Raw genomic sequence first — 13,561 nt, forward strand, 5'->3', positions numbered from 1 at the left:
TTTCCAGCCTTTGTCCTAAACTAACCGTCTTCTGTTTAATCATAGATCACAGTTCATATCTAACTCTCGACAGAAAGGTAAATATTTTTATTTTAGGTATTACGGTCAGGGCTGTACATTTTAGGGATACAAAAAAAAACATAGCAGACACCAGCCAGATGAAAGGTAAAAATATTTGGGGTGTCACACATGGAGAGGTGTTGTGAAGAAGACCTTTGCAGCGTGGTTTAGTTCTGATGAAACTTTCAAACTTCATGTGTAAGATCAAATATTGCATTTTATGAGAACTTTTTAAAAATATACTTTTAGTCACAGTCCTGTGTACAGGGAAACCAGGAGCATCCTCGTACACCAACCTAATCAATACCTTGCCTTCACTCAAATACACACGCCTAAAGCTACAGAGTGTACTTTGGAGTTTTAAGTCCAGTACTAAACCAGACTTAAAAAAAAAAAAAAATGGGACAAGCTAGAATAGTCTGCTCATAGCTCCATTTTGCACATCTCCTATGCAACTGGGCCAAGTGCCAAGATTGCTGCTTTGCAGGTGAAAAGTCCTAGTGGCTCTCCAAAGTCCTCAGGGTTCAGATCACTGCTCATTTTTCCAGGTAGTTTTCATTCTAGCTGTGTGATCAAGAGCCGATTTAGACCTGCGTTCCCAGGGTACTGCAATTAACTACCTGACAGCATAGAAATCCAGCAGCGCTCTAGAGCCTGAGGACCAGATTTGAGGTTCAGTGGTCTAAAGCCTGCTCATGTAATTGGCAGAGACATTGTAATAAGTAGGGATCATCTTCCCTAATCTGTCACAGCCCACCACTTCTACTCACACTCTCTTTCATGCTTGGCTGCCACTGCGCCAGCCAGCTTGTTGAGCCTCTTGACAGATCAGACCCCCTCATGCCCTCCAGTGGAGGTATTTTGGATCATTCACTTCCATGTGGTAACCAACAACACTACTCCAGTTTGGTACATTTCTGCCAAGCCTCCCTGACAGCACTAATGCGCTGGCTCCAGCCTCATGCCAGTAAATTAAACAGGTAACAAAAGTGGCTGCAGCGGCTCCATTACTGATAATAGTTTTAAGTTTAATTAAAATTTTCAGGTGAGAAGTCAAGAGAGAGCGAGCTACGTGTCATATTACCCTCACACTAATACATTTATTTACCTATTTATGGTTTTCTAATTAAATTTATTTTTTCTTCTCTGATTGTTGCAACTTTATAGTTCAACGCTAATGCCACCTTGTTCATCGGGAGTTTAATGCTCTTGTCACTGTGAAGCAAATTCATTATTTTTCATGCAGTACAAATGTGACTTGAATTTGTAAACACAGTGTGTGGCACCAGTGCCCTCTGCTGGTAAGCTCCCCAAACAGGGGACAAGATCATGACACAGCTGGTGACATTTTGACAGAGAAAAGTCCCTTTCTGGTGGCTTGAGGGCACAAGATGCAGACCATGCAACTGGAACGAGGACCTGGACAATTAATTTCATGTCATTTGTCATTTTCTCCGTCCTCTTATCTCTACTCTCTAATAAATGCATGCTTCACTAAGACAGTCTCCAGGGATGAGACTTAACAGCGACCTTTTACATGTCATCCCTATAGTAATGTAATTTTCCTTTGTAAATATCTATTTACAGTTGCATAAATGTTGTGGTTAACGTTGCCTAGAAAAAGAGTTTGCATAAAAAAGGCACAAAGATGCCACAAAGAACTATAATCAACACGTTCACATGTTCATTTTTTTCGTTTTATGGAGTTTGTTTCTTGTAAAATCAGAGGTGTGGAAGGGAAACTTCCTTGTCTTGAATTTACATTTGAATAAAGCTTTGGGTTATGGCTGTAGAAGAAAGGCACTGGGTTTAAATGTTAAGGTACGGTTTGCAGCTCTTCAGGGCAATTCTGTGCTTCTCCTTGTGTGGTAAGTGATTTGAAGGTAAGAAATTTGCACTTGGCAACAGCGTCGCTGTATAATTTCTCCACACTGGTCAGACGGAGCCCTGAGCCGGCTGGTGTCTCGTCTCACCAGCGGTTACTCTGAGACGCAACTTCCAGATCCACGATTCGTGGAAGTCTACCGCTAGCACCGCCTTCCAGGTAGCCAGGCTTCACCGCGGGTGTGTCCGAGAGCCTCCTCTTGCTCTTGTTCAGGTCTGGATCAGAGAATGAAACACGTCATTTTCAGCAGATTAACTTAACCGATGCAGAAATAGACCCAGATCTAAGCTGGTGTCTCCGATTCTCACCTGAGATTGCTAACAACATCTTGCGTCTTGCTCCAAAGGTGGAGACACCCACTTCCTTCAGATCTTCATCAGACAGAGTGAGGAAAGTCTGGTAGTCGATCTGGATGAGTACAAATGGTGGCTGCATCATGACATGTATTCAAAGTACATATAGAGTGCATATACACCTTGTTTGGTGTTTGAGTGTGTGTGTGTGTGTGTGTGTTGGCTTGTTTTTGAGTGTGTTTCTCTGCCTCTGTGGCTTAATCTTCCACCCAACCAACCCAACTTGAAGTGTGTTGTTTGTTTAAATGATGTGTATTTTTACTTATTGTAGCTCTCCATGTGTTTTTACCTCTTGTTCTTCAAACACGTCAATGTACTTGATGAGGCCGAGTTGGCTGAGCAGCTCAGGCAGGTCATCCATCATAGGAGGGGAAGGGCTCCGCTGACTGCAGGTTGACGCCCTCCTCGAAGAGCACACACTCTCGTAGTAGCTGCCGCTGCTCACGAAGCTCTCCGCTGGGAGTCAAAGTTCAGGGGAAAGGGTTACAAAGTGGTGTTTTTATTTTTATTTTCTGTTTTTATTGGGCTTAATATCACGCAAAGGTAAGACTTACAGGGTTTGTCATTTCTGCTTCTGTTCACCGAGGACGCAAACGTGGGGAAGGAGGAGGTGGACGAGGAGAAAGTAGACGGGGGAGAGGAAGGGGAGGAGGACGAGCAGGAGGACGAGGAGGAAGAAGAGACGGGCAGGGATAACGATGTGGATCCACGTCTGTCCCTCCAGTTCTCAGAGTCACTCCCGTTACACACCTTCCCTGTCTGAGCAGCCCACGACTAGATGGAGACAGAGAGAGATGTAGAGATGGCATTAAATATTAAAGTGTGCAGCGTTTGGCGCCTCTGCCACCATCTTCTCTACTCATCTCCTCTCTCTATCTGGAGTTAATAGGACAAAAGGCTTCAAGTGGCGACAGATCCTCTATTGTGTGTGTGACATACTATCCATAGATCTACCAGGAAGAGCCATTTATCATGTTTCTAAAGTGGCTCATTAGCCTCTGTGGGCTGACCAGTGACAGCAGAAGTCCCTCGCGATAAATTATCAATGCAGTGGGTATAGCAAATGCTTCCTTCCAGTTGCCTCAGGAGAAAATTGGAACTTGCAGGAGGAGGAGGAGGAATGCCTCTTGCTCTTATTATCCTAAGTGAGTGTGCTCCTCCATCACTGGCTACCGGGCAGGCTTTAAAAGAGCAGGGGAGATGAGCTGAAACAGCTCAGGTGAACAGGTTGCCAAAGAGTGGTTTTGTTGACCATGGTGGTGGTTTCAGGCCTCAGGTAATTGAGCGTACAAATTGGCACTGCTCTCCACACGGCGAGATAAATGCTTCCAACTGTTCGGGGGGGAAATACCAATAAATGAGACTGTGTAAGCGGCCCACAGTGGGGGTGCTTGTTTTTCTGCATTGCAACAAAAACAGCTTCAGAAGAGTTTGACAAGTTCTGCAAAAGTAAGAGTCGAAATGAGCCTCGTAGAGTAAGTCAAACTAACTAGGCACTAAGTAATCATCAGGCTAGGATCTGTACCTGTTGCTGGTTGCTGGTACTGGTGGTGCTCAGATAGGGTTTGTAGCTGCGTCGGCTGATGTTGCGGAGTTCTTTGACAGCCTCGGCCGGCATAGATTTGGAGAAGCCAAGGCCGCTCCAGGTGTCCGTAGGCGTCCGTACCTCTGTGACCACAGGCTTCCTCTGCATGGCTGACATTAATGCATGGAAACACGCGAAGAACAAAATGCAGACTTACTTTTTCTTTTTGCTGACCTTGTGTCTGTGGTACAAGCCCCAAACACAACACAAGCAATGTAAAATACGGACTTTGCTGGTGTTAAGGGGAAGCTTTTGATTGAGAAGACAGAAATATTGCATATGCACACGGAACAGTTGTGAATTCCCATCGCTGCCATCTGTAGCACACATCAGTACTCATATCCGCAGCCTGTCCATCATCTTTGATATTCTGAATTAAACAAGTTCATGTGTTAAATAATGAATCGCAAACAGCGTTGCTCCTCGCCAGCGCGTGGCACACTTAATAAAACTCAAATTGTGGAGGCTTAGATGTGTATCCACGCTCAAATGACAAACAAGTGACCCTGGACCTCGTCCATGTGAGAATGTGCGATAAAGATGTAGCAGCACTCCACAAAGAGTGCGATATCACCAGGATTATCACTGGTGGGTTGTAGTTTGAGCGCGCGAGCGCGTGTGTGTGCGTCTGTGTGAGTAAATGTCCCATTCATATACTGGCGTATGGGCGTCTTAATGACTGCGAGGCAGATGGCCCATTCAAACTGTTAATTCATAATCCCATAAAGCAACACTGAGGGAATTTGGTACCATTTGGCTGCAGATCTCTTCAGTATCTCTCATCCTGCGTGATGGATGAGGTGGTGCTTGCTGCGCGTGTGTCCATGCATCCGTGTGTATCAGGGTGCACGTGTGTGTTGTCTGCATTGTGTATCCACCCCGAGTGAATTGAGTGGGAGTGCCAGTACTACTCTATTATAACTTTGGCACAGTGCAGCCCATAAACAGGTCCCCTTCATCAGTTGTCTTGGCAATGAGCAGCGCTGGAGTGGGCCCCCTCTATCAAATCCCTGCCTCCGCTCAGGATGTTAATGCTTTGCCTCCATAACACACTTGAATAAACTAAATACCCTACTTCATCTGGCTTAATCACATGACAATAAATCTTCTTCAACAAGACGTGTGTACTTTCACACTAAGCTGAATCTGTATCCTCGTCAAGATCTAAAAACAGCGGCTTGCTTTTACAGAAGTGGAGCTTCTAACACGCGAAACAACAATCTTCAGTGAGTATTTTGGTGCCTAATTCCCCTGCAAAATGTGTTTTCATATATTCATCAGCAGCACAGCAACTACAGATCAATAAATGCTTGCTTAATAGTGCTCTAGTTTTGTAGCCGGATCACAAACCACTAGTGAGACAGGAGGAAATATTAAACATTTAGGAGCACTAACCTCTGGTTGCCAGCAGTTTCTTCTTCTCATAGTCATAATCCTACAACGCAAAAACAGGAAATCGAGTTGGTAAATAATGCATGAAATTGAACAGTTTTTTTTTCTTTGACAGGCAGCGGGAAACTAATTTACAGCAGGAACAAACACTCGCACCAAACAACACTTCCTGCTGCTGTGGCGGTAAACCCGCTAATCCTTGTCGCAATAACCTTTGAGAGTGAGAGATGAAAAATAAGAGGGGGAGGAAACAAACACAAAAGTCAATTTTCGCAATCTAATTTCACCGAGGTCAGGGATGCACAAATCGATAGATTACCTAACATTAAAAATAAACTGTTCCCGCTGTTTTCCAATCTAACTTGTCAACCACAGATGGCCTAAACCCCTCTTTCTCTCACTCGTTCACTCTCCCACAGGGGTCACGGAGATTTGACTGTGCGTCCACTGAGCATTGCTCATAACCAAAATTGTCTCCAGAGATGCGGTGTATAATTTTGAGACATGTGATTCCTGTTTTTCCTCACCTCAGCCTTGGATGAGTCAGCTCGAACATTCTGAGCCAGAGTCACGTCCCTCCTAAGGCTGTTCCTCCGCTCAATCCTCCCTCCTTCAACGTCTGCGTTCAGCAGTCTGCCACACACAAGGAGACGCGCACACATTTATGGTTATGACAAAGGTTAGGTGAATGTGTGTCGGCTGTGGACAGCATTTGGGAGCATGTGCTTTCTTTCCCCCTGATAACAGCAACTCCATAGAAAGACTTCAAAGAGAAGTTTTGTGAAGCCACAAATATAGAATTAAATGAGAGCCGCTCCATTAAAACTGCATGACTCTACAAAGTCTTTTCATCCAGAGAACTACAAAAGGCAAAAGTAGAAATTCAGCAGAAACCAAATATAGATGAGGTCAACAAGCTTTGCTTCATCTAACGTGGTTTTCTGTGTTAGCAGGATGTGTAGATTCTCGACAGATCCAGCACATGCAGGTGTGTGTGTGTTCGTGTGCACCTGTATTAATCACGCTGTAGGAGGCAAAAATCTGTTCACTGTCACTGCAAGGACTCACCTTCAATCTCTAGACAACAGCTTGGTCTCAACAAGGTCAGTCATTTATTTTTCAGCTGTGACTCAGGGTTTTTTTTTTTTGTTGTTGTTTAGGTTATTGGGTTAGGATTGAGAAAAGAAAAAATGTGAGAGAAACAAGCGTCTGTGTCTGTGAACGCTCACCTGTACGTCAGCGCCTGTCCCGTTGAATGCCGTCTGCCCTGGCAGAATACCTTGGTGATCTCAGGACCCTGGAGACTCCCCCTCCGATAGTTCTGTCCCATCCTGCTGATGCTGTTGTTAACTGTTTCACACACCTCGTGCTGTGACATCAGCACGACCTCAGAGCTCTCATCCTCTGATTGGCCGGACTGGTCGTCATTTTCAAGGATCTGAGGACAAGGACCAAGGTCAGAGAAGTTTTATTTTTTTTGTTTTACGCATTAACAATAAAACACCTTCTCCAGCAGCCGACCGTCTGTGCCCTTCAGTCCCGTTCTCCCCTCCTCTGCGTGAGAGGTAAGGCCTGGTGGTGGAGAAGGCCGGGACTTAGTACCAGCCAGAAACTCTGTAATTTGAGCATGCACGGGGCCTGAACAGAAAGAGAGAGGACATGACATCAGTGACAGAATTATTACTGTGGTCTATCTTGAAACATGCTCAGAAGAAAGCTTGAAGATCAGTTTCAGAAGTAATAAAATAAAACACTAAACATTTACAGAAAGGTTTGGTGATAGACAGAAATATGTCTAGAAGTAGCAATAATGAACAGTCAGTGTTACCAGCCTGATTCTCTCAATGCCCATGTGTCTCTTTCCCAACACAGTGGAAACATGAATCAAACTTCTTCATGAAAGAAGGTATTCATGTTGCTTTACTTAAAGAAAAAATATTGTTTTGTGGTAGTGTTTTCTCAATTATCTTGATAATGATGATAAATGTTATTTCTTGTAGTAATTCCAGGTAAACATGTGCAGTCTGGATGCAGCTTGCAGCCTCTTCATCTCATTGTCACTTAGTGGCGGTGGGGTGCGGGGCGTGCTCACCCTGCTCAGAGAGACGGAGCTGCTGCAGCAACATGTTGAGCCAATAGCTGGTCAGCCCGCTGCCGGAGAGCACGGGGTCAGGGGTCACTTCAGTCACCTTGGCAGTATCACAGGAATCCAGCCCCAGGAGCAGACAGCGGGCCTCATAAAGGCAGGAGATGTTCCTTTCCAGACCCTTCACCACCACTGACTGATAGATTTAGACAATGCAGATTTTTCCATCAGTATTCAGCAAAGTAAACTCAGCATGGATCTACAGGGAAGAGCATGTTTATAATTTAAAATCTAAGAAGGAATATTTCAGAAGATATTTCTTATTTATAATCCGGTGCATCTGAAATAAGCAATTAAACCTCCATATTGTAGTCCCTGAATGTCAGGAAGAAAGCCACCATTTCTTTTCAGGTGGCGACAAACAACAAGCAGCAAAGCTACATGGATCAAATGTACCTTGCTGGTCTGTTTTAGTTTGGGCTTGACGCTAATGAAGACTCCCAGGTTTTGCATCATCTGAGCCAGCTTACAAGGATCTGCCTCTCCGTCTTCACGCATGTCGAACATCAAACACACGGGCAGACAGTCCTGCACGATTGTGCCCCACAGAATGAAAAATAACGAAAGATAAAGATGAATTCTGAATTTTGATCGTACAGCAACACAAGGGCACGGAAACAAGGACAAATGTGTTTTAACATGCGCACGCAAACAAAACACTCGCTTCTTCTCAGCATAGTTCTTTAGGACATGAACGCTGTACCATGAGCTGCTGTCGAGCCAGACACACTCCGTCTGGGGTTCCCTGGATGAGCAGTGAGGGAGGACTCTGAGGACCGCTGAGGTCCGGTAGGATGATCTGGGTCTGGGTCTGGTGCATGACGCTAAGGAAGTGTGCTCCGTTCTGTCCCAGCAAGAAGAGATGCTGCTGGGAGGTGACATCCAGCTGGCTGCTCACTATACCGCCTGTGACCTCTGAGCCCAGCAGCAGGTCCATCAGGACGCAGGTCGCTTTCTGTCAATATATGCATGCAAGATGTGGGATAGCTTGACCCTTTTCAGCTGGTGTCTGAGCCGTTAAATGAATCAGAGGGAAAATGTTTCTTGCTAACCTTGACAGCAGCTACGTTGCCCTGCAGCCCCCAGACGGTGCAGCAGCTTCCATAAAATTGGGGCTGGGCTTGAGGCTGGGGTGGCACAGCCCTGAAGCTCACACTGACCCCCAGGGTCTGCACTACCTGTTGGATGAGCGGGGAGCCTGCATCTGGAAGAGCCTGGGGCACCAGACTGACTGGCAGGTCAAAAGTCAAGGACAGCGGCTGGAGGTCCTGGGATGAGAAGGGAAAGAGCGTGATGAAGAGAAGACACAGAGGGTGAATAAGGAGGTGGAACACAAACAAAGGCAGACAGCAAACTGGCGACATTTTGAAAAATAAACCTGTCCTCTTTGCGCCAGCCAACCTATTAATCACTCTATTGATCTTCGTGTCCGACAGGAGCGAAGAAATTGAGTGTTGAGACGGATCAAAATCTATCCTGGGCAGTCTCTGCCCAGATTACACATTGACCACTCACTCTTATCCTCCTCCTGGCTTCCTCCACACCTTCTATGGGCCCAGCGATGGACACCTGGTGAAAGTTGGAAAAAGAACTAACATGTAAATTAACATGTTTTCCTGTCAAAGCAGCAGTTAGGGGCTCATTAAGATTCCGTCTCGCCCGTTACCTGGTTGCTTTTCTCTCCGGTAGAATTGTGGCGGTTGGAGTCGGGGAAATGGATGTGACAGGAGGTGACCTCCATCACCTTTTTGATGTTTCCACCACCTTTTCCAATCACATGGGAGTGCTCTGTATAGGCCACATCCATTTTAAGAGTCACCTTGTTGACCTGGTTTTACATAAACACGGGTGTCATTTGTGCAGAACTGAATACTTGCCTTCATGCAGGAAGACAGTTAAAAACATATTTACTTGCAACATCATGCTTACCCTGGTTTCCAGAACTTCTAATATCTTCTTTTTGGCTCCTGCAACGTTTGCTCTCTTTCCTTCCACCTTTACATGTGGATCTATATGAAAACAATTGTTTTAAAGCCATATAGTTCAGTATAAGAAAAAACCAGACCAAAGAGCAGTGACTTTTTTTTTTTTTTTTTTTGTTACCTTTCTTTGACTTGGCTCCTATCTTCAGCTTGGATGGCCATTTCACCTGAGTGTTAGTTTCTCTCATCACCTGTGGAAGCACAAATGATAGGAGAGTGAGAAACAAGGAAGAAGCAGTCATTGTATGCGCAAAGATACGCACCCATAAATCCTTAACACATACAATCAGAACACACACACACAGGCACACAGCAGATCTCAGAATACAAAGCCTCATTTGAATTTCAAAGGATGCAGTTACCGCATCCACAAAACGTGTAATCACTGGAAGCAGAGCACGAAACTAATGTTAAGACTAAGATACTCACACTGATCTATAAGCTTAATTTATCCAGGAAACTTATACCACTGATCATTGTGGGGGGTTCTCAGTTGTACTTACTCTCTCAAAAAACTCCTCTCCTGTCTCACCATCCTCATGCTTTGGAGCTGAAAGACGCACAGCGGACAAACATAGACAACAGACAAAACAGTCATTCAGCGTGATTTGTCAAGTTGAGCTGGTCGGCAGCTCTGTGTTGTTCTGTTTACAGCACAAGTGTTCAGTATTAAGCATGTGTGTTCAAAGTCAACATTGTTGACTTGGCTGAAATTTGCAAAGCAAGTGGAACAAGAGGTTGCTGGGAACATAAACAATTTTTAAAAGGCCATCGCTCCATGGTGACATTTACAGGGTTCAGGGGGAGCCCCAGGAACGCCCTCACCCCCCCTCATCACTACGGGTTACGCTGGCCGGAGCTGAGGAATGGGAAGAGAACAGTATGGGGTGGAGCGAGAAGGTGGTGGTTGGGGAGGGCAACCACAAATTAGCCTGGAGACAGCTAATCAAATCAGTGGTATTTGCTGACGCAAAGACCCCCCACTTTACGAAAAAAATAAAATAAATTAAAAACCAGGAGGAAATCTGAAAAAATCAACGTGAAGTCCCAAATGCAGTGTGACAGGTTATTGCCAAACAGGATGAGACACAGTGTTTGCTGCCTGGCTGAGGCTACTCAAACAGCTGCACTAACACAATCCCAGCTGCACACTCATTAAAACAACCCACAGTTATCAGAGCTGAATTCACTCAAGCACTTTCCCATCAGGAGCGAATATCATCCTCTATCTGCAGCAGTAGCCCAGTGTCAGGTAGAGTTTCCTCAGTGACACAGGGGAGGCATTCGTCATAAACCTGCCTGGCAGCGATAACTAACAGAGGCAGTTACCTCTGATTCCCAGACAGGAATGATAATAGCGAAAAGGACTTCTGAATGCATAAGCCGTTGCAGGTCATAAATCACGATGATACAGCAACAGGAGTTTAGTGGGTGGCAGTAATACTGATGGTGACAACAAGGGCACAGCCAGCTGGAGGCCCTGACAGGCGCACAGGGTCAGGTAGATAACAAGGGGAGCACAGAGGGAGCTGGGGAGGAAGGGAGGGAGCCCATGATAGTTATCAAAACAGAATAAATGCAGCTCATAAGGCAGGATGTGAGAGGAAGATTGATAACATGATCAGGTATTGACAGTAACATTTATCATCTCACTTCACTCACCATACAACATGGTCTCCAGCTTCTTCCTGTCGATCCTGAACCTCTCCTCCACCCACTCTGGGTCCAAATTCTCCCTTTCTGCATTCTCCTGCAGAGCGGGGCTTCCTCCCCCGTCCTCTTCCTCCTCATCCTCCTTTTCCTCTCTGCCACACCGGGCCTCTCTAGGCTCAGTCTCTGCTGCTGAGCCGGGTTCTACGCTAGTTTCCAAGTCAGGCTGCTGGGGTGCTGCGGTGGCCGGGACCGGAGAGCTGTCCTCGGTGGTGGCGGTGGCCATAGCAGGTCTGAGCCCTCGTCAGTGTTTGTGTGTGTGAGAGTTGTGTGTGTGCATGTGTGTGACCAAGGAGACCGGCAGGGAGAGAAAAAGGGGAGAGAGGGGCAAGAAACACCCCCTTTGCCTTTTCTTTAAATCCCCCGCCCCCTTCACTTAATTTACTATACAAATCTAACTCTTTCTCTCTCCTTTCGGGCTGTTTGAGGCTTGAAGGATTTGCTGCTGCTGTGGCTTTTACTTCATAGATGCACATGGAGAGTCACTTCTCTACACCATGCAGCCAGTTCCTTCTCTATCCTAGTGACTCCCGACAGGCTAAGACAATCTATAACTTTGAGAGAAGCTCACTCTGCGAATCCTCAGTAATCCTCAGTTCCACGTCCACAGATTATCTGGATAGAAGGCCAATGATAAGACAAGATATACATCTCACCCACACATGCACACACACACACTTCCTGAAAACCATTCTCACACCAGGAGACACAGCTAACAAAATAAACAGGTCATCCAGCCATCCACTGCACCTCTGTTCGTGGCTGCCCGGCCTCCCCTTCTTTTAAATAAGACGCAGAGGTCTTGAGATTCCAGAGGTCGGGGTGAAGGGGACCGCAGGGGTGTAGTGCAGCAGTGAGAGGAGGTTTCAACAACACTCGGGATAAAAAGAAAAAACCTTCAGTATAGACATTTAATGCCAATAGAACAGTTAGTTGATCTTAAATCCAGTGGTTCCTAGTGTAGGGGCCTGGCCCCTCTGAGGGGTCACATAATAAATCTTAGTCAAACAACTTTTATTGGCTAATCTGATATATTTGGGATGTGTTATTTAAATGGCATTATCTGTCAAATGATTGATAAAGTACAAGTGACATTATTAGATAGTTAATATTAATAGTACAGCTGCCTGAACTGAAGACAAGAGGTTCCCAATCAAGGGATCGGGTCCCTCCACAGGGCCACAAAATAAAGTGAGAACACTAAACAATCCATACATTGATTCTCTGGTCATAAACAAAATCGTTTGAAAACTACAGGGATTACCTCCAACAGTCACTGTATTTTATTGGCTTGTTATGTTTTAAAGTGGAGTTCTACCCTGTAAGGCAAAAAGTGGACGGCTATAAAATACTGGAGCAAAGGTTATCATTCTTCATGCGATGGAGGTGGACTGTGAAGCAGCAGCCGCCGCCAGTGAAAATACTCAAGTACTGTGAACTCAGGTACAGACTGAAACACGAGTAAAAACAAACTGCTCCATTAGTCAGTTCTGGTGGGACTCTGTTTCCAGCTCAGCTCGATGTTTTCCATATCGCCCAGACAAATTTGGCCCCAGGCAAATCAGCAAACATTACAGTGATCTCGCACCAAAATCACAAACTACTGCGGGCTAAACTTATTATCGCCTGAGGAGGGTCGTAAGTGAAAGACATGATAACCGCGTCGCCATGGCAACTGGTAAAGTGAGTGAATTATTCAAAGTCTAGTCTGACATCACAACAGCAGACCTCCCTCCACTCCCCCCTGTCTGACTGGAAGAGGATGTGTTTCCAGTAAAGCATCGGAGCGTGCGTCACTCTGTGATGAATAGGGGGGGGCACAGAAAAGCCAAAGCGTCCTGCAGAGTGACAGATGATCTCCAGAGGATTTTCTATAGCAACCCCTAAATCCACAAATGAATAGGACCATTAGCACCCCTTTAAAACCTTAATAATAATCAGGACAAAGCAGAAATTAGATTTGAAAATGAAATATCATATTATATTTTAAGATTTATAGTGTTACATCCAGGTATTCTTTAATTCTGCAACATTAAACTATATAATGTGTTGGAAAAGGACCTTGATACGAATTTGGCCTGTTTATTCAGCCACTACTACATGTGACTCTCTGTACAGGTGAGCTAAAAATAAAAATCTAGACTTTTCAGTGTAACACTGCTAATACTATGACAGCTTTAGCTCACAAACTTATTGTAGCTTTTTGTCAAAATCAGTTTATTGAAAATTAAATGTTTTTCCTTTGTTTCTTGACTGTACAGGCATCAATAATTAATGATGGCTGAATTCTGCTTCTCGTATTTGTCTTACTATCATTGTGATTTAATGTATGATGTGGGCAAGGCTTGTTAATGTTGAGGTTGCAACAGAACAGGGTTTAATGTGTGGGATAAATGCACATCCTGCACACCTTTTTGAGAGCACTTCATACATTTGTCATTGATTTTT

The 13,561-nt window shown here is 45.0% G+C and overlaps 1 protein-coding gene across 1 annotated transcript; it reads right to left on the reverse strand.

Annotated features, from left to right (window-relative positions):
• Positions 1-1,610: 1,610 nt before the first annotated feature.
• bicc2 (bicaudal C homolog 2) lies at positions 1,611-11,339 on the reverse strand (the record flags this gene model as incomplete). Its single annotated transcript, XM_084549454.1, has 19 exons — positions 1,611-2,160; positions 2,254-2,353; positions 2,588-2,754; positions 2,853-3,072; positions 3,824-3,993; positions 5,279-5,318; positions 5,803-5,908; positions 6,505-6,713; positions 6,780-6,913; positions 7,368-7,557; positions 7,818-7,949; positions 8,125-8,376; positions 8,474-8,689; positions 8,937-8,990; positions 9,088-9,249; positions 9,351-9,430; positions 9,525-9,594; positions 9,907-9,953; positions 11,066-11,339. 19 exons carry the CDS (start codon positions 11,337-11,339, stop codon positions 2,030-2,032), a joined length of 2,754 nt encoding a protein of 917 aa, XP_084405580.1. The 3' UTR covers positions 1,611-2,029.
• Between the last annotated feature and the right edge of the window lie 2,222 nt (positions 11,340-13,561).

The sequence above is a fragment of the Chelon labrosus genome (assembly GCF_963514085.1).
Source record: "Chelon labrosus genome assembly, chromosome: 8".
NCBI lineage: Eukaryota > Metazoa > Chordata > Actinopteri > Mugiliformes > Mugilidae > Chelon > Chelon labrosus.